We start from the raw sequence: 21,230 nt of genomic DNA on the forward strand, positions 1-21,230 counted from the left end.
TTTACCAGGCACGAGGCAAGTACGACGTCTTCTGGGCTGAGATGCGTCAAAGAAGACAACCTTTAGCACTTGGTGCAGAGCGGTAAGCTCGGGAGGACACAGACAGAACCTGCAGGGTGATTCCAGTTGCATATTGTCCTTAAGCAGTATCCATGTTCTAATATGTTTTAAGTGCAACTCTTCAGCTCAAGAATCAAAAAGGCTAAAGATTGCATGTTAATTAATAATCTCTGGAGTCATACAGATCTGTAATAACTACCTACAGATGAAAGACATTTCATGTGTAGCATGTTTTAATATCAAGATAGAATTAACATTGTGATTTCTGTAATTAAAGTCTTGAAATTAGTATTTGGAAGAGGCCAGTCCGTTCTTCTAGTTACCTGACTGAATACAGCCAATTTTTGAATGATGTTTCACATCCAGGTGTACAATCAAGGTTTTGGTACCAACTAGCCAGGATACAAAAGTTGCTGTATGAGTTGTAGGTCATTGTAGCATTATCCCAGCTGGATGAATGGGACTCAGAAGACCCACTGCATATGATCATTCCCATTACTGGCACTGAAGAAAATGCTGTAAAAAGAAGAAAACTACAAATGTTGGAATACCAACCTTGTCTTCAATCATTGCTGGCATTGCTTCTTGTTGTTAAGTAAGTTACTCTTTTGAGTGTGCTAAAGCCTTATCTAGAGAAGTAAAAATAGGGAAAATATTCCTTAAAATGTTTCCGTTTGCAAGTCTCAGTCCTTGAACCAAAGCAACCACATACTTGAAGATCCACTTGTCCTTCAGATTTCTTTTCTGAAGCTTCCAATCTTCCCTGAAACCAGGAGTTGGGAATGTTAAAATAAAAAAGTGATTTGTGTTTTATCTATTTGTGTAACGTTTATATCCATTTATATTACAACCATGGCAAATTTTTCAGATTTTAGGCTTGATAATTGAGACATAGTTGAAATAATGATTTATTATACTGCTCCCAGAGTTCCCTCTCCAACGCACTGCTACGGCTTTCAGTGTTAACACAGGCTGGGCTGTGAGTTTCTCTCTCAGAAGTTGCAAAGCTTATTTTCTTGCATGAACCTTTGAACACTGGGCAGAGGGGATTACAAAAGACAGTAGAGCAGCTAAAGCAGTTTATGTTATCAGTGATTTGGAAAAAATTATCGTGATTAACCTCTAAATACTTTATTGGTTACAACGGTAGTTAAGTGTTACGATGCCAAGATATGGTTTAAGAGAGCCACGCATTACACACAGCATTGTGCCAATTCTTCTCTGCCACATTTGTTTTGAGTAGTGGTTTTAATGCAAACCAGACCCAAGATATTTCTGGCTGGGTTTCCTGACATCTCTCTTTTATCTTTGTCTGGCATCTCCAATTGTATCAACAATATTCCCCGAGGTTGTTGTTACTGGTGTCCTTTATAAATTTCCAATTTTCATTATATGCACTGCCTGTAATAACTCCTAACTATATGATAATCCTTTGGATTATAAAAGGCAGCGTTCTACATTATTTCTCCGAGATGAGTTAACTCTCCTCTCTCTTCCTTCTTTTGTGGTTTACAATATTGGTATAGTAGATACAGGCATTCATGAATTTAATTTGGTACCATTGTGCTGCTGCATAGAGAGATCACAAATGTGGCCATACAGTCCAGAACAAAGAAATATGATCAGCAAATTGTGTTACTGTTTTTCCGAAGGATCAGCCCCTGGAGTGCCTTTGAACACGGCATACGCCCACCTGCCTTCAACCTTTGCAATGGTCTGTGCGGGGAGTGTTCAGGCTGTTGCACAGCAAACAAGGAGTTTGGTTTGAAAACCAGCCTCGGGGATGCCCTCTGAGGTTACCATAGAACTTCAGCTCTGGTCCGCTGTGGCAGTCAGGACTTACTTAAACCCAGTTTTCTGTGTCCTTCCTGACCAAGTCTTCAAAAAATACTACCAATGTTCTGGTTTCATGAATGGAGTTGATGAGGAACTGGCTGACAGGCTGCACCCAGAGGGTGGTGGTGAATAGCTCCTTCTCAAAGTGGCAACCTGTCACAAGTGGGATCCCCAGGGATCGATATTGGGTCCAACATTGTTTAATATCTTCATAAGTGACCTGGGTGATGGGATCAAGTGTACCATGATGAAGTTTGCTGATGATACTAAACTGAGCAGGGAAGTGGACACTTTGGAGGGAAGAGCCACCATGCACTAAGACCTGGATAGGCTGGAAGAGTGGGCTAACAAGAACCTTATGAAGTTCAACGAGTCTGAGGTCTTGCACTTGGGAAAACATAATCCAGGAGTGCAGCAAAGGCTGGGGTCTACCCAGCTGAGGAGCAGCTCTGTGGAAAGCGACCTGAGGGTCCTGATGGACAACAAGCTCAATATGTGTGAACGGTGTTCTGCTGCAGCAAAGAAAGCCAACAGGATGCTGGGTTGCATCAATAAGGGCATCACGAGCAGAGATAAGGAAGTCATTATGCATCAAAAGAAGCGTGGCCAGTGTGGGTCAAGGGAGGTGATTCTGCCCCTCTGCTCTGCTCTCGTGAGACCCCACCTGCAGTACTGTGTTCAGCTATGAGGCCTCCAACATAAGAAAGACATAGACCTGTTGGAGCAAGTCCAGAGGAGGGCTGTGAAAATTATCTGAGCGCTGGAGCACCTCTCCTATGAAGACAGGCTGAGAGCGTTAAGGTTGTTCAGCCTGGAGAAGACAAGGCTCTGGGGAGACCTCATAGCAGCCTTCCAGTACCTAAAGGGGGCCTACAAGAAAGCTGGAGAGGAACTTTTTACAAGGGTGTGTACTGATAGGACAAGGGGTAATGGCTTTAAACTGAAAGAGGGGAGATTTAGATTAGATCTAAGGAAGAAATTCTTCCTTCTGAGGGTGGTGAGTCACTGGAACAGGTTGCCCAGAGCTGGTACATGTCCCTTTCCTGGAAACATTCAACATCAGGTTGGATGGGGCCTTAATCTGATCTAGTGGAAGGTGTCCCTGCCCATGGCAGGGGGTTGGAACTAGATGATCTTTAAAGTCCCTTCCAACTCAAATCGTTGTATGATTATCCCACTCTACTTGGCTCTTGTCAGGCCACACCTGGAATATTGTGTTAATTTTGGTCCCTGCTATGCAAAAAAGATGCGGACAGACTGGAGAGTGTCCAGAGAAGGGCCATAAAGATGATCAAAGGACTGGGAAGCCTGCCACATGAGGAGAGGTGGAGAGAACTGGGTTTGTTCAGCCTTGAGAATAGAAGGTTTAAGGGAGACCTTATCACCATGTTTCAATATTTAAAGGGTGGCTACAAAGAAGGTGGAGACTCTGATTTTACAAGGAGTTACATGGAAAAGATGGAGGGTAAGGGGTACAAGTTAATCCTGGGGAGATTCCAGTTGAACACAAGAGGAAAATTGTTCACAGCGAGATCAGCCATTGGAATAGTCTCCCCAGGGAAGTGGTGGATTCCCCATCATTGATGCTTTTAAGATTCAGCTGGACAGGGTGCTGGGCCATCTTGTCTAGATCGTGCTTTTGCCAAGAAAGGTTGGACCACGTGATCCTTGAGGTCCCTTCCAACCGGGTATTCTGTGATTCTACGATTCATTTTACCCATGAACTCCAAGAAGCAAAGTGTTGTAGTGGCTCTGCTATGGTCTTAATCCCAGATGAAATGTGAAATTACCAAAACACATAATCTGGCAAGGGCTGAATAGTCCCAGTATCAAAAAGAGAATCTCATGAAAAAAAAATATGAATGCTCTATCAAATTCCACACAGTGCAGCACACGGGCTGCTTGCAACTGCTATGCAATGTAGATGGGAAAAAAAGTATTCTCCAGCTTTGACTAGTCCAATTGTAAAACCTCCCAAATGCTGCTTCCATTTTGTCCCTTGGGAGATGAGGAGAGCTCGCTCGCTCTGTGTTTTCAGTTCACTCGTGATACTGTACATGAGGGAAGGTCCTAGATTCCATATATTATTTTCCCTTCCTTCCTGTCCTCTTCCCCCACCCCAAATACCCTCCTAAACTGCTATTTTTTTAGTTCAAACAACAAGGCTAAACAGGTGAAATTTTAAATAATGATTGAGGATTTTTTTTATTCATTTAAGTTTCAATATCATTACAGAAAATGTTATGGTACAGAGTTGTTTAACATTAGTTTTATTTCTCTGCTCATTTAATTTCCACACGAATGCTGGTAACACTAATATCTGTACAAGATCAGTCTTTGATTTTTTTTAGTTTTTAGTTCTGTACATTTTTAAATGTATTGGTTAAAAAGGCTGTCAGCACTTAAGGAAGCGATTTTTTTGTTTGTTGAAATAAAAGGTATCCAGTTACTGCCCAAGAGTACTGAGCTGGGTGGCTGCCGGGAGGAGAGAGATCCCTGAATGCGCAGCGAGGTGACAAAACCTCGGGGCTTCATTGGGTTCCCAGTGCAGCCACTCTGCTTTTGGCACTGTGCACATCAACACGAGATACAAGATAAAGAACAAGCAGAAGCTCTCTGTGAAGCGGTTATGAAGCATACTAATAAGGGAAATCCAAGTGTTGTCTACGCTAGTATAAATAAGCAGACAGCCTTGTTTGAAGAGCATAAGTAGTTGTATCTTAAAGATGAGAAAAAACACAAGTTCTGCAGGCACCTACTGCTGTCTACTAAAAGCTACCGCTATTAGAACTAGCATTGAACACACAAAGCAATTGCAAGGAAAGGAAAAAGTTGCTTTGATATAATCAGAATAAATTTCTTTGTTAAGATTTGTTTTAAAGGTTTTTTTAAAAGGTATTTATTTAAATTCCATTTGAAATATAATTCAAGATGTTGACTATACTGATCAACTTTTATCCAAATCAGAAAAACTAGCTGTGCCGTTGCATATTACAGGATACAGTCAATGATATGTGGACATGCATCAAAGCTTCGCTCTTGCTGGTGACATCATAGCCTTCCAATGACCATGACATCCACCACCTCCCCCTTGTGAAGCTCCACATACTGCTCTGTCTTTGGAGGTAGCATCAACAGTCCATTGGCACTGCGCATACTCATCAGACGACTGCTCATCTGATTCCCTACAGGAAAGTGAGAGAAAAATTTCAGTTAAATTTTCAGTTAGTTTCAAACACTGCAATGCACCACGCGAGAAACAAAAGCTGTTCTTACAAAGATGTTCATGTTGCCGACTTATTCATTGAGCTGGGATCTCACTGTTCCAAGGTGGATGGAAACAGAGAACTCTAGAGAATTAGTCGGCATCTTATCGTTCTGGCTCTCAAAACTCTCATTCCCTCTGCTGATCACTTTCCTGTCCAGACTTCCACGTTATCTGTACCTCATATTTTGCCATAGTAAATTGCTTTTCTGTTGGAATTCCTTATCCTAACAAAATTACTTTATTTTTCAATTCGTATACCTAATTCCAATTGTATAAAGACTAAAACCAGCACAGTCTAGAATGTTTTTAATATACTGTTATAGAATAAGTTTGATGAACCATGTTCTTCTCTCTGAATAGTCTCGTTTAGTATTGGTAGCTTACCACTAGGAGCTAAAGAAGTTGAAGTCTTAGGCTGCAAATGCTGACGGAGAGTAAACTTTTTGATAAAACTAATGCTGCTGACACCGAACTAGCTGAATCTGGAAGATCTGAGCAGGATGAAGAAGATAAGCACCAAGGAAACAATTCCAAGAGAATGAGGTAACTTCAGAAGAAGGCCAGTCCAGTGACAAAGAAAACCAACAGGAAATCAAGAGACCAGCGACCAGAATTAAGTGATTGGAGTTGGGACTGGGTGCTGTGTACGGGTATAATCGCCAGGCGCAATGTGGGGTAAGGATCCCTCTCCAGGGGAGGCGGGGCACCCAGCTCAAGCTGTAACCTGAGAACTAATAAAAGAGGAAATGGAAACCTTCACTCGGACTTTACATTTTTCAATGAGAAACTAGCGCTGGACCCTGTTATGGCGGCCGGCTGCGTAACTCCGTAACATATACCGCCTTAAAAAAATAGGTTTCTTTGAGACATTGAGCTTCACAACATGCCCTGAAAATAAACAGTATCATATTGGCAGTACTGACAAAAAATGAAAATCCAATAAAGTCATGCCCTTTGGTTTCTTGGTTTTCAAATTTCCAGACTGACAGAGAAATCATACCAGACAGTCTGCTTGCGTAAGGAAAGAAGTGGCACACAACAAAACAGAGTGAAACCAAATATAGTGTTATAGATGTCAGTAATACTTTTACTTATACCTGGAAATACGTCAGAGGCTGTGTGATCTTGGCAGTCAATTGTAAAAACTTTCTCTGACTAAACAGTAAGATGCATTTGAGCTAACGTTTTCCCTGTGGAGACTGGTATGTAGTGCTTTGTATTGAACTATTTGGATGAAGCAAAAAGACAATTAGTTGTTTAAAGACCTGAATAACTGAGAAACTGGCAGAGTCGGTCTTCTAGCAGTATACAGCTAGAAAAGTATTCAAATATAGTATTTAACTCAGCTGCAGCCGAGTATCCAGAAGTATCCCTAAGTGGTAAACATGACTAATAAAAGTCTTAATCTGCTTTAAGAGAACATATACAGTCTCTTCTATCTCTTCTACTTTTACAGTTTAGCTAGAATCACACTTCATTTGTACTGTTCCTACCTATTTCCCAACTTGTGCTTGTTTAGTACACGCACAAGAGCAAAAGTAAGCAAATGTGCCTGCGAGTCCAAGTGGGAATGTTTATAAAGAGGAATGTGTGCACGTATGCAAGCATACAGGTGTATTTTGTGTGTGCGTGTGCGTGTATAAAGGCAGGTTATTCAGATAAAGGAAGTTTTAACCGTTAAGTTGGTAAGTCATAGCATGACTAGATTTTATACTAACGTACATGGATGCACGTGCACAAGTATGTCAGCAAATCAGTCTACATAAGGAAAGTCAGATGAAAAAACATGTGTACACACATTTAGTTTTAGACATATACGTAGGAAGGCAAGGACCTGTGTGAGTGTGTCTGTCAGCTGGTGTGACTGGGCACTAACCTGTACTCTGTGCCCAAGGTAGTGGTTCTTGGTGATGCCAAGTCAGTATGCACCGATGGTATTCTGGGCGGGGGTCCAATTTTACATCACATGATAACTGTAGAAGAAGCAAAGAAAGGATGAAAATGTCATGTATTGAGATTGCACCGCCTAAGATAATGAAATCATCTGCTCAATTGTTTTTGCTTAAAACCAGTCTGTTTAAAAACTTGTATTTTGAGGTCAGATAATGTCTACTGCAAGATAAAAAGCTGCAGAAGGTAGAGACTGCGGTATTTGAGGGAAATACAACTGTGATATTATAATATCAAAATGTATGATGGAGTCTACATGTGTTAAGCGGAATATTCCAACCTGTTCCTTTACTGGGAGATTAAAAATAGTATTTCTCTGGCAAAAAGCTTTATTGTTTCCAGTCTCTGGATTACACTGCATAAAGATAAAATTCTTATTTACATTCAGAATCCTGCTAGCTCTGACAAAAGGGAAATGACCAAACTTTGAAATGAAAAGACATACAAGGGATGGAATTTAATGGAACACATTGGAAAATTCATGCAAAAATGAAGGTCACTACAAATTCCTCTCTGTTTTAGAATATTTTCGTTGTGAGATAAAGAAAAATCTGGATGCCTGAGGAAGTGTGAAAGAGACACATGAGATAAGCAGTATGAGAAAAGTGTATAGCCAAGAACACTAGGAAAACTATAATAGGTAATGTGTTCCTTGGTACTTTATTTGAACCAAAAATAGAAGAATAATACATTTTAATAACGTCTTGAATCTATATTAAACAGAGTTATAATATCCATGATTTCTTATAGAATCATAGAATCATAGAATGGTTAGGGTTGGAAGGGACCTTAAAGATCATCTAGTTCCAACACCCCTGCCATGGGCAGAGAAATCCTCCACTACACCAGGTTGCCCAAAGCCTCATCTAACCTGGCTTTGAACACTTCCAGGGATGGGGCATCTCCAACTTGTCTGGGCAACCTGTTCCACTGCCTCACCACCCTCAATGTAAAAAATTTCTGCCTTATATCTAATCTAAATCTGCCCTCTTTCAGTTTAAATCCATTGCCCCTTGTCCTGTCACTACATACCCTTGTAAAAAGTCCCTCTCCAGCTTTCCTGTAGGCCCCCTTTAGGTACTGGAAAGCTGCTATAAGATCACCCCGGAGCCTTCTCTTCTCCAGGCTGAACAGCCGCAACTCTCTCAGCCTGTCGTCATAGCAGAGGTGCTCCAGCCCTCGAATCATCTTCGTGGCTCTCCTCTGGACTCGTTCCAGTAGATCCATGTCCTTCTTGTGTTGGGGACTCCAGATCTGAACACAGTATTCTAGGTGGGGTCTCACGGGGCAGAATCACTTCCCTCGACCTGCTGGCCACAATTCTTTTGATACAGCCCAGGATACGGTTGGCTTTCTGGGCTGCCAGTGCACATTGCCGGCTCATGTTGAGCTTCTCATCCACCAGCACTCCCAAGTCCTTTTCCTCAGGGCTGCTCTCGATCCATTCTCCGCCCAGCCTGTACTTGTGCTTGGGATTGCCCCGACCCACGTGCAGGACCTTGCACTTGGCCTTGTTGAACTTCATGAGGTTCACACAGGCCCATCTCTCCAGCCTGTCAAGGTCCCTCTGGAGGGCATTCCTTCCCTCCAGCGTGTCCACAACACCACACAACTTGGTGTCACCTGCAAACTTGCTGAGGGTGCACTCAATCTCACTGTCCATGTCTCCAACAAAGTAGTTAAATAGCACTGGTCCCAGTACTGACCGCTGAGGAACACCACTCGTCACAGGCCTCCATGTGGACATTGAACCGTTGACCACAACTCTTTGAGTGCGACCATCTTATAAAATGACCACTTATTATAAGAGTGAAATGAATTGTTTAAGGGATTTATATTGCTTAAGGTGGAGTCACGTGGGTTACTTATGTAAATAACTCAAGAACAGAAAGGCTTTAAAGTTTTTATTTTCTATTGCTAATACGAACTATCCAACTATACCCTCTTTAGGTATTCCCAGATTACTCTGTGTTTTCTATCTCTGGTTAAAACAAATGGCTTTTTTTAAACAGGAAAGCGTCCTTCCTGCCTGACTGGCAAACGGCTGCCCCTGCATCTGTATATCTTGCTCCATTAGATGACTATCTAACTCTTAGAAATTATGGGACTGAATATTACCATTAGCAAAGATTGAGAATGTACCTCTGTTTTGTGTGAACTTCCTTCAACTTGCCAGAATTAGTCTAGGGCTCAGATTCCCCAAACAAGATAGCCTTTCAGAGCCCAAATAGCTAAGCTGTGCTTCAGCATCTTGAGAGGATTTTTAAATAGAGGACAAGCTTCTTACCCTGGCTTTGATGATTGTGGGCCGAGGATCCAGGATACCCTGCATTTTCCTCAGTGCAGGAACAACAAAGAGATTGCAGGTGACAACAGCTGACACAGGGTTGCCTGTAGGACAAAGAACAGTTGCAGGTGACTGCTTCTTGATTTACACTCTGAAATGCTGAAAGTGATCTTGTGTTTTTATTCCAATTGCACTCTAAATGACTCTAAAGAGCTTTTCATGCTATGTACAGGAAATGTTTCATTCAAGACTGGAGCAGCACGTTGCAAGCACATCTGTTGAAAGCTACGCTCTCTAGTGATGGTGCGCTGAAATCCTGCCCTGACCAGAACTGTCCTATTTGCCTCTGCTCCTCCATTGCCTTTTGTCTTATGCCTACATTTGTCTAGGGCCGGGGCAAGGTTTATTGTGCACAAGTATAGACCCTAGCTAATAGGGCTCTGGATTCATGATTAAGGTTTCCAAAACCTATGGAAAAACAACTTTCAAGTCCCTAACAGAGTGGCAAAATGCTTTAGTACAAATTCTGAGAATTCTACTGAAGCATATGTTTTTCTGTTGGCTCACAAGAGAGATGTATGACCAACATTGGTCAGACACCACTTGTCTTACACATCTGGACTTCTTTAGATGATAGTTCTAAAATAAATACTATGATCACACAGATGCTCCTTTGATCCCTTCCCAGGAAGAAAATATACTGCAGCAACTAAAATAAGAGAGAGAAAAAGCACTAGAAATACATCTGAAAACCACCAGCTTATCAAGAACAGGATTCCTTGTGTAGTCAGAAATCCATGCAAAGCCAGAGCAATAAGACTAAAATAAATCTCTTCTGATTTAGGAGGATAGAGATTTGTAGCCAGATCGCTAAGGAAATGTTTATTCTGAAGGTCGTGGTTTCCCAAGGACCACAGCAGGCAGGAGGTGAAGCGATGCTGCCCTCTTTTGGTTCCACGGTACGATCATGATTAAAAAACCCCCATTTTGTGACATGTTCCTAGGCACTCCCTCGTTTTTATCTCCATTTTCAATACTTCAGAGTGGATACACTGACTTACACACACAGAATATTTATTGCGAAGGCGAAGGGAGCTGTAGGAAAAAACACCTCTGCGTAGTACCAGTTACAAAACCCAAGGTAGTGGTTGGACGGAAGAAACCATAAGGCCTGTACACCCGCAAATTCTGAGGACAGGAACAAGAAAGAACTCCTTAGTATATCCCTATCAGATTAGCCTGTCTCTTCTGGAAATTTCCGGGAAAACTTTACAGGTACCTTCCTCAGGGATGCCAAGACTAGACGTAAGTGCTGTGAAATGTCACTACACTGTTTCATGTCTGTCATCTACGCACAGCAATGAAAGTAATTCACAAAGCATCTTACCTGGGAGCGCAAAGATGATTTTTCTTACGCCATCTATATCCAGAGTTGCAAAAGTTGTTGGCAGGCTATGAAAAAGGAAAGCTATTCAATATCTGCTCTAGACTTTGACTGAACATTATTATGTTATTATTCAAAAATTTGGAAAAGAAAACAAAACAGGGTCTCTCTCTCTCTCTCCAGTTCATTAGCACCTGCTGCTTATTCCGTACTGGGGGTATAATCCTCTCTTTGTGATGAGAGAACAATTAGTTTTCCGTAGTATTCAGCTATGAAGTTTTAAGTAGATGATTTTGCTTCTGGTGAGGAAACATCTAAGGGCAGATGAAATAGTAATCAAAAAATCTAAATCCTGTCTTCTTGCTAGAAGCCAATTAACAAAGAAGTAATACTGAAATTATGCAGTTACAGAGCTGTATTTGTTTTTCATGTAAGGCTCTCCAAATTTTTTGTAACACTAGTGACTCTAATTTCTCTTACTCCATTGTCTACAGCAGTAGTGACAACAGAGCAGTATTTCAGAGCAGCAACTGCTACCACGTCTGCAGATGAACAAATTCAGATACATAGGCAGAGCTGCAGTCAGGTAAGACCTAGGTCTATCAGTAAGGAGCCCTCTCTGCCTTTCAGAACTGCTCCTGAGTGATCTTTAGTGACTTGTTATCATACAAATAGGACAGTAATGTGATGGCTCCAGAATGTGGCTGTCAAAGAAAAGGGACTCCTCCATTAAAAAAAGTTTTCTATATATCTATGTTAATATCATCCTTTTAAACATTAGAAATGATACTTTACAGGAGCAATAATTAGGCTGAGTTCCTTGGCTTCATCTTGAACTAACAACTATCACCTGGTCAGCAGATGATAGTTACTGAACAGCAGCAACCTTGGAGACTTGCCACACTTTGATCATTACTATCTAGTTTTGTATCTGCTACGACTAATCAACATCCTATTTTACCAGGAGAAGTTGGTGTTTGAAGTTTCTGTTTTAATATGTTTCTAACACAATGGGAACTATGTGCCAGACCTCCAAATCTCATAACCAGTACACAAATTGAGGTACAAAAAAATCTAATTGCTAATTCATATTTACTGGAAGCTCTGAATTATCATGTGAGATTTCAACACCATCATTGGTAAAGTCTTCTAGTAGTTTCTTCTGGCAGTGCTGCTAGGCACGATACAACCTTATATTAGCTCAGTGACTTTCAGATCAACTGGAGGAATGGTAAATCCCAGGCATCACTCTGCAGTCACGTAGCACATCAAAATACAGGCACGCAAAGCAAATTCTGGCTCCGCTGTTAGAAGTTACTCAAGGGAATTTTTCCCAATATAGTAATCACAATTCATTGGCCTTTTAAGACAGAATTAATTAAGTGATAAGACCTTTTAAGACAGAATTAATAAAAACTAACACATAGTATTTGCTATTGCACTACAGCCAATGAAAACGAGAGTGCTTACATTCTCAGTAAGACTAGATGACCAAATGTTTTCGTAGCAGCAGGAAATATCTTTCTCATGGCAGAAAATGAAAATGGATGTTTGGGGAAAATAAGATTTCTTAAAGCTTTTCTGGCTAGTTATTAAAAGCTTATTGCCACAAGTCTACAGAGGGATCACCAGAAGAAAGAATTACGTTCACTTTCAGATAAGCCAGAATCAGATTTTAATAATCTGAATTCTCTAAATCAGGTTATCCATTCTTGTCAGCAGCAGAGGCTGGAGTGCAGATCCTACTTTTAGGACTTGCCCACATTGGTTGTAGCAGTATGACAGAAGCAGTGAGCAATTTCCACGCCTGGGCTACATCCAGCATGGAAAGAAACACGCTTTCAGCTATTTGTTCCTTTCATGGATGGGAGGTGGTGGCAGTAGCAGCACAAGCACCAAACCCAGATGCAGTTCTCTACTGGATTGTATGCAGAAACAGTAAAAGTATTTGTCTGTTTTCACAGTAAAAGTATTTGTCTTTTTTCACAGCAAACATTCACTTTCTGTTCTGCTCCCTGGCAACAGTTATGGGCTAGAGGGAATCACTCCTCAAAGCTGCACTTGGCCTTGTGTTACTGGACCGTGCCAGCCTAGCTTAGAAACAAACTGCACTCCACGCTTAGTGAGGCAGAGCTGTGGACATCTTTCCGCTACTATACTGTGAAAGAGAACTCTCTATTTTCAATACACGTAGTTTTCATTTCCTCTACAAAGCAGACTTCCAGACTCATTAATTAGCAGTGCTACAGCAAAGGAAAGCAATGCTGAAAGTTTTCTGAGGCAAACTAAACACATAAAAGATTGTGTTTACTTTAAAATCACTATGCTCAATATGCCAGTTAGAGAAAACTTTGTAAATTATCTGTCATTTCACTTCTCTCAAGAAATTGCTTGTTTGTAGGAACATGACTTATGCAAATTTTGAAATGAAATGAGATTCTCATTGAGCAAACCAGCAGTGAAATATCCTTATATTTCCTGGTTATTTCATAAAAATGTCAATATCTGAGCTCTGTGATCACACTGAAGACTCTGGCCGTGTTTACACCATGTTGGTTTCCCCCCAAACCCCAAACTTGATTTGCAACAGTTATCAGAGAAATCTCTCTTACTGATAAAAATTAATCTCTCTGTTCCAGTAATTTCGGCCATAAAGATGATGACTAATCTGATAAGAATTGATTTTGCTTCTTTTCCCATATATACCGACCATGTGGTTTACAGTATATTTGGAAAACTGAAATCTACTGAAACACTTATACAGGATATTTGGCCCAATATAGCCTCTGTCTATGCTGCTAAGTAGAAAGATTTCTTACCCTGGTTTCATAAAAACTCTGCCAAAGTGAATCTGTGCGTGAAGATCAATATCCAGCACCTGTTTAAGATAGTCCTGTTTAAATTAAAAAAAGAAAATCGATTAAGTAACATCAAAGTGGCTTACATCATCTAAGCATTCAAAGCAATTAATTAATATCAAGTGAAGATGAAAGACTTTTCATACCCTGAAAGTGCTACAGTCCAGTGGGGAATTTCCAGTATTTGAAAGAAAGTATTTTCAAAAAAAAGAGGTGAGGAATAGACTCATTTTAAGTGCCAAACCTGACTCCACAAGGACATAGTAATATATTTACTTAAAAGTCAGCTGCAGCATCGGAATCTTAGAGAACCCCACAAATACCTACTACAAAACATTCTCTATGTCAAAGACGGAAAAAAGCCTTTATGGTTCAAAGTTAAGACTTAAAATCATCAAGTTATTTAACTTTTGCCATGGAAGCTATCTAGCAGTAGAGATTTCCTAGTACTTTTAAAATCAATACTGTACTGTAGAAATCATAGTTTTTCAGGATACTGTAATCATCATCATTTCTTGGGGACATGGTCTAATTCACAGTGGTCGAGTTTAAGAGTCCTTAGAAAGGAAAAACTGTGGGCAGCTTGTGCGTTAGTTCAAGATTTTGCATAAATAAACACAATCGATCCAGTTATTAAACCAAATTGAATTACATGTTTAGTTTTTATTGAAAATTGCTGTGCTCAAAGATGTAGTATCCTGTCTGTTGTGTTTAGTGAGATTAAAGACAGAGGACATAACAGTCATCTGTGAAGAGAGATTTTGGAAGCAGTAAATCTGAAGCTCCCTTGCAGTTTTCCCATCTTTTTTTTTTTTTTTTTTGTGTGTGTGTGTGTGTGTTCAAATACTTGGAAAGCAGCAACTTTTTTCAGCCAGGCATGAATTCTCAATTATTGATTGCATTAATCCCCTTTTTACTTTCTATTTACTTTTTGGATGTTCACAGTTATTTCATTAAAACTGTTGAAAGCTCAGTATCAGAGGGCTAACCAGCAGCAGAGTATAGAGCCTATTGACTTTATGCTGTTGCTTTAAATTCAGGCTCGGGAGAAATTAGTCAGAAATCATAAATGCCTGCAAGGCCACTCAGCAGCCCAGTGACTTCCTAGTGTTCCTGTGTCTGCACTATGTCACCACATTCCAAATTTAAAGACCGGCACTTGTCTTTGATTATTTGTCTAGGAATACTGAGAATAATAATGGGATTGAAAGTCATTGGCACTGGTTTAACTAGTTATCCATTTTCATGATGTATCCAACAATATGATTTCTACTCAGAAAAGTGACAAAAACAGCACTCATGTTTGCCATCTCCTAAGGACTGTCTTTAGTATCTGTTAATTATAAAAGGAGAGATGTTTCTTTTACCTGCCAAACTCACAGATTCAGCCTGGGATCAAAAAGTAATCTGAGTTTTCCTTCGCATAAGTCATGATTAATAAATGTCCTGCAGGTTCATCTACGCCCCACCAGCATCTGTGTATCCCTATTTTCTTTGATGGTTTTGGCACAGGGATTACCAACAGGAACTCAATCAACAATTCTGTTAATGATTCAAAAGGCAAATATATCAGCTCACTGTGTCTCGTATGTATTGCCTCTGTAGGACTATCAGGCGCAAAATGTGATAAAACTATTTTTGTAACAGATACCGCTTTGGCATATTCAGGAAACAGATCTGCTGAGTAAGAAAGAGCTATTTATATGCTCAGGTTGCTTTTTGAAGTACTTTCAAAGTAGTTTTATTCTATCTACATTTTACCTCCTCTAAGAATAAAAAGAAGCCTGTTGCCTTCATCTGCTATTAACCAAGCACCTTCCTCATCAAAACTACATAAATCATTCCTTAAATAAAAACACATTTGCAAATCACTCACATCAAGAATTAAAATCTTCCCTGTTGTACTATGTCTACTATAGTACAGTGTAAGAACAATGGGAATGAAGATAGCATTGAAGACTATTTTCTTACTTAACTGACATTTAAGTGTTCCAAAAAAAGTAAGATCCTTTTTTAATAAACATTAATACAAACGTAGAAGCTCTGACGACAGACTCTGGCTTGAAATGCTTACATATATTACAGAAAGTCATACTTAAATTTAGCATACCTTTTCCCCCATAGATACACCTCCTGATGTAATGATCACATCAGCACGGCTGATACCCTCATTCAGTGCATTCAGTAAATCATCTGGGCTACAGGAAAGAACAGGCAAGCAGATTAGTGGCATGGAATATGTATATGCACGCACGTATTTTAAGAAAGAGATACAGCTCTAGGATAATATAAGATCTTTTCCTTCTTAAGACTCCACACTGCTCTATTCAAGTCAAGAACTGCAATCTCATTAATTGAATACCACACTGCGTGGCACCTTTCTGTCTAAGAGCTTTGCGACAGGAACTGTGGGATACCTTAGGCTGGGACTGAAGAACACTAATACAAGTGTCTAAAAGTATGTAATTTGCACAGTAGGTAGCAATACAAATAATGATTTAGATGAACTGACAGGGCTACATAAAGGGACCTGACACATGAAAATTACTGGCCACCAAGCAGGCTGCAGTGCTACCTGTCTAGCTTATCTGATGTGTGCAAAAATGGGGGTAAGGCTCCACTTCAAACTTCCATCAGTGAAAAGTGGGAGTAAATCCTTTGTTTTTCTTCTCCATTAGAGGGCTCTGCAGCAAAGCCAGCTGTACATCCACTTCATCTTAAAAAACCACAATCCATCCTGTTCAAGTGTCTATTTACCTTCATAAGAAACAGTGTAAGGGGAGCTGTGATATTCCTCCATGCAAAGAGTATAACTGTGAAGGATAGAAGCTGAGTACATTTCAGTTTTGGTGTCTTAACTCTTTTTTCTTTTCAGATCTAAACTGGAAACTTCGAAGTGGGCGTTAGCTATTTAATAGCAGTACAGATGCTAATACAGAGCTTCAAGGCATCCAGTGGAGAAACTTGGTAATACAATTTAGACAAGACCAAAGGAATCCAAAAGAATTTCCAATATATTAAATGCATACTTTGCATTTAACATTTGTGAACTGATCAGAAGCTGACCGATCAGATTGCTATGACTGTATGTAATGTTCCTTCAACAGTATGTTTTTACTTTAATGATCCTGAAAGTTTTACATGAGAAGCTGTCACTTCTTAGAATGCAATTAAATGAATGCACAATAATGCTAGTGACTGTATAAAGGACTTCACTTGGAACACAGCACCTCAGTTAAATGCCACACTACCATTACAAAACACCATTATGTGTTATCAAGGCTTTGCAGGCTGCAAATGGCATGTGGGCTATCCTTCAGGGACTTTGGCTATATCTCTATATTCTAAAAGACAGAATCACTGCAGTTATTTTGGGGTTCGAACCAGAAACAAGAAAACTAGAAACACTATGCAAGTCCAGGTTGACCTTTCAGAGGCTAACAGAAACTGTGTATTTGAAAAGGTCTCAGAAAGAAAAATCCTTTCCTCTGAACATCCTGTCTTTGCCCATGGTTTAGTGAAATATAAGCAGCAGTTAGCATTATGTGGTGCTGCGTGCACTACAATTTATGTGACACAAGAAAGACTGCGCTCCCTCACTGAGTAGATATCTCAAGTGCATGCAACCCTGCACACTCCTCATCTCGTCACGAGAGAGCCCTCAAGTGTCCTCTAGCTTGGTTATGCCTTACAGGCAGAAAGGCTCAAGACCCTTTCTCCACCATGTCGTGACTGATGCAGCATCACCTTTGGCATCACATTGTGGTTATCCTGCAAAACTTTTCTATTTGTGTTGGGTTACATCCACTCTTCAGCGTCATATTGCTTTGTAAGAGGTAGGCAACAAACTACAGCAGAAAGAAGGGCAGATTGCTGGTGCAATACTGTAGGCTGTAATCAATCAGACAGAATTATATGCTACCTTTTTTTAAAGGAAACAGTGGCTGCAGATATTTGTGGCATGTGACTATGATTTTTGTTTCGCGTACTTGGATACTCTAAATGGCCTATAATGAAGGGCTGAACTCTGTTTTCTTTGGGAGAAAATATAAAACGCATGGATTCTAGCAAAACCACCTCCTCCTTTGTTCTTTAGGAAATAGAGGCATTTTTTCAGCTGCCCTTTCTGAAATCTCAGGATCATTTTATCCAAAAATCAGCAGGAAAGAAGCAACTCTGTTGTTGGCTACTGTCACTGCCTTCTTCAGAACTAATTGTTTCATACTGATAGTCTAAGTAGTAATCTGTATGTAACAAGATATTACAGAGTTTGTAATAGGAAAAGTGTCTCAAGATCTAGAGTATTCCTTAATCTTTGCCAATAAGGGTGCTGATTAGAATGCAACAAGGAATATATATTCATTACATAGGTTGATATAGGCCTTCCTGAAGCTCAATGACAGCCAGACACTCATGCCACTATTACTACACTAAGACTGCTTTCGGTATATTTTTTTCATTAGGTTGTGATGCAGCTTAAGAACTTATCTAGAGCTTGCTCCAGGCTGTTTCATTTTATCTTGCTTAATTATTTAAGAGTTATTCATAAGTAGCGAGACCACCTGTCTGGAGACATCCTAATTCTGTTTTATGAAGTGTGCTTGCTTTTGGTTGAGGTTTGAGAATAATGGAAGGAACAGTAAAAAGCAAACAAGTTTATATTTAACTGTTGTTAAAGTTAAGTAAAATGAATATACATATTGAATATATGTATGTGTGTGTATATATACAAATTTATTTAACAAGCACAAAATAAGCCCAAACTCAAACCAGGTGAAGACTCAATTCACACTTTTGTTTATGAGCGTAGCATATGACTGGAGTAATTCATCATACAGGTTTTTTATTACGTGTCATGTAAAAAGTTGAAGATTACTGGACTTGGTACATTTTTTTAGCATTTCCAGTAGAATGACCTGTGTAATATATCCTTTTCTTTACCATTTGTATAGTGCAAGACATTTAAAAATTCTACCACTAAAACTTTATACAACCAACAGCATTTCATATCATCTTTAGATAGTTGCAAAATGCATTGAATTCTTCCGCACTGAAAGATGTGATAGAAGTTTTATTGTAATAAATGGAATGATTATGCTAGTTTGGTTTTTATTCTGAAGAAAGGAGACATCTACAGAATTGCCTCCCATGCCTTTGCAGAATGCTTCTCTCTTTTTGCTGTATTTGGCACGTTTCTTTTTGTCACTCAGGTCTGTCTAACTTTCTATCCTACTTGAGGCTAGTAGTTCCACGACCCTGCAATTAACACAAAACACTCCTTACAGGAGTCACCTGGCGCAATCTTCAATCAACACTGTAGCAAACATTTTCCTTGCCTTTAGTGGATTTTATGCACAGAGTTATAATACAAATTGCATATTAACACATAGTTGATATAATCAGATAACAATATACTACTTCTAGTTTCATTTGTTGTATAACAATGTTCTAAAAGGCCTGTGACAAATCACCATGAAGCTGAGAAAAAACACTCACTGTCTGAGCAGGTACAAATCAGAAGCTGTATTCTGAAGCCCTGGCCATTGCTAGGGGCAGGATACTGGATTAGCTAAACTAATGGCCTAATTTACTATAGTAAATCCTTTAAAATATCCTGTGAAAGTACTATTCCTGGATTTTTTTCCCTTCATGGACAGAAGTGTAACAAGTGCTCAAATATAACAGTGAATACCTTAATCAATGTAAAGTAGGTTTTGATAGGAAGACTCATTTCCAGATGGCAAAACTATTCTGTTTCATTTGGTGATTTCCAAAGTCAGAGTGACACCGTGCACAAGAAAGAAGCATGCTTTTCTAACATGCTGCAATTGATTAAAAAATTATACTCTCTGTATGTTTCAGATCTCATTCCACATCTTCTGTAAATACAGCTAAGAAAATTTGTTCTATAAGGATTACATACACTTTACGAAACTATTCATACAGGTAAGCAAGCACAAATCCAAACCTTCTCTCAACAGTAGAAATCCCCATCTACAGCAGATGGTGTCTGCACAAGTATTATGTGTATTGTACATACACTTTTGAAGCTGCAGACATAATGCTTTGCATAGAGTCCATGTACTATCTTCTATATATAATAATTTTATTTATATATTAATTTAATACATAATAACTCTCTCTATAATAATTTTTATTTATGTATTAATTTTATTTATATATTATTTTTATCTATATATAATATTTATATAGTATATCTTCTATATATAATAATTTTTCCAGTCTGATAAACAGAGTATCATCTATTTTACTACCTTGATTTCCTGACCCTCTTTATTTAGTTTTATTAAACAGAATGAGCAGTACTATCTGGAAATTAGTTGGAGGGTATCTCTTACATAGTGGCAGCAGCATGCATAGAATCCAGTAAGCAGATGCATGACATTGCAGTTGACATGCCACTTGATTTCATTAATTTGAAGAGAGGGCTTGCAGGAAGGCAGTATACCAGAATAGGAACACCTTCTGGATTCATGAAAAATTCCGATTATCAAAGCTAGTTTGGGGAAAACTGCTATACAGCACTTGATTACTGAGCTGTCTTTGAACTGAAAAGACAGGAGCTTAAGAGCTTGAACAAGAAAATGACGCAAGCCTCATTAAAATAGACATCAGTCATGTCGAATACTTTTTCCTTTATCTCTCTCAAAAGAAATAGCTACAGTACAGTCAAGACCAAAGAATTCTCTATGTTTTAAGTGCCATTTTGAAGTAGTCTAAATTACAGTGTAATTTTCTCTTTCAAATGGAAATCAACGTCTGCTAATTCACTTCTGTTGATCCTATTGTTGTGGTTCACTGTCATTAATTATAAATCTGTCAGCCTTTTCTGTGATACAACCCTTAACACCAGCAGTTTCATACATGCAATTAAACTGCTCAGTTTTATAATTTAATTTAGAAAACAAATAACCACAAATGGTGATCAGCATCATCTACCACTCTGTAGTAAAATGAATGATCCCTGTAAAATCGAACTGGAATATTTAGTTAGGATTGACTTATCAAGCCATTGTCACAGTACAATATCCATAGTTCATTACAAATTTCCCAGACTGTTTCCACCAAGTTCTTTGCCACAGTAGTCTCATTTATTCAAATTAACCTCATTACCTGAAAGTCATTTCCAGTCCTTGTTGTGCATTGCCATACAAAGCTATTACTGTTGGGTGACTAATAGAAACACTTGTGACTGTTGTATTCTTCGATGCATCAGCCCAGGCTTTTAGCAGCCCAGGTCTTCTGGAAACTTGTACTTGCAAAATTTGTGCATGCAAACCATCACAGTTAGCACCTTAAACCTGCGTGCTTTACAGATATGTTGGACACAGATACAGAAAGATATGCATGCACCATAATGTACCAGATGCATGCAGAAGTGACTACTGTGAGTACAAAACCAGAGCTTGCTAACCTCTCTTGCCTACTGCTTTATTTGAAAGCATCTCAAGTATTTCAGTTATCTGCTGAAATAATTACCCTTTCAACCCTTTCAGATATGATTCCTCACAGACTGAGAGAGCTACAGATTCCTGGACGCATGGTGAAAACTGAAGTGCTAGCAGT

At 39.3% G+C, this 21,230-nt stretch overlaps 1 protein-coding gene across 12 annotated transcripts in view; it reads right to left on the reverse strand.

Moving 5' to 3' along the window:
• Nucleotides 1-4,947: 4,947 nt before the first annotated feature.
• The window catches only part of GPHN (gephyrin), a 321,622-nt gene continuing 305,339 nt past the window's right edge, over nt 4,948-21,230 (reverse strand). For all 12 annotated transcript variants that reach the window (XM_086614073.1, XM_086614070.1, XM_086614071.1 and 9 more), the window contains 6 exons: nt 15,754-15,841; nt 13,605-13,678; nt 10,789-10,853; nt 9,402-9,505; nt 7,041-7,137; nt 4,948-5,081 (listed from right to left, as the gene is read on the reverse strand). In XM_086614073.1, coding sequence (XP_086470199.1) covers nt 4,948-5,081; nt 7,041-7,137; nt 9,402-9,505; nt 10,789-10,853; nt 13,605-13,678; nt 15,754-15,841 — 562 coding nt within the window. The remainder of the gene's footprint in view (nt 5,082-7,040; nt 7,138-9,401; nt 9,506-10,788; nt 10,854-13,604; nt 13,679-15,753; nt 15,842-21,230) is intronic.

This window comes from Tauraco erythrolophus, chromosome 6, assembly GCF_009769465.1.
Source record: "Tauraco erythrolophus isolate bTauEry1 chromosome 6, bTauEry1.pri, whole genome shotgun sequence".
NCBI lineage: Eukaryota > Metazoa > Chordata > Aves > Musophagiformes > Musophagidae > Tauraco > Tauraco erythrolophus.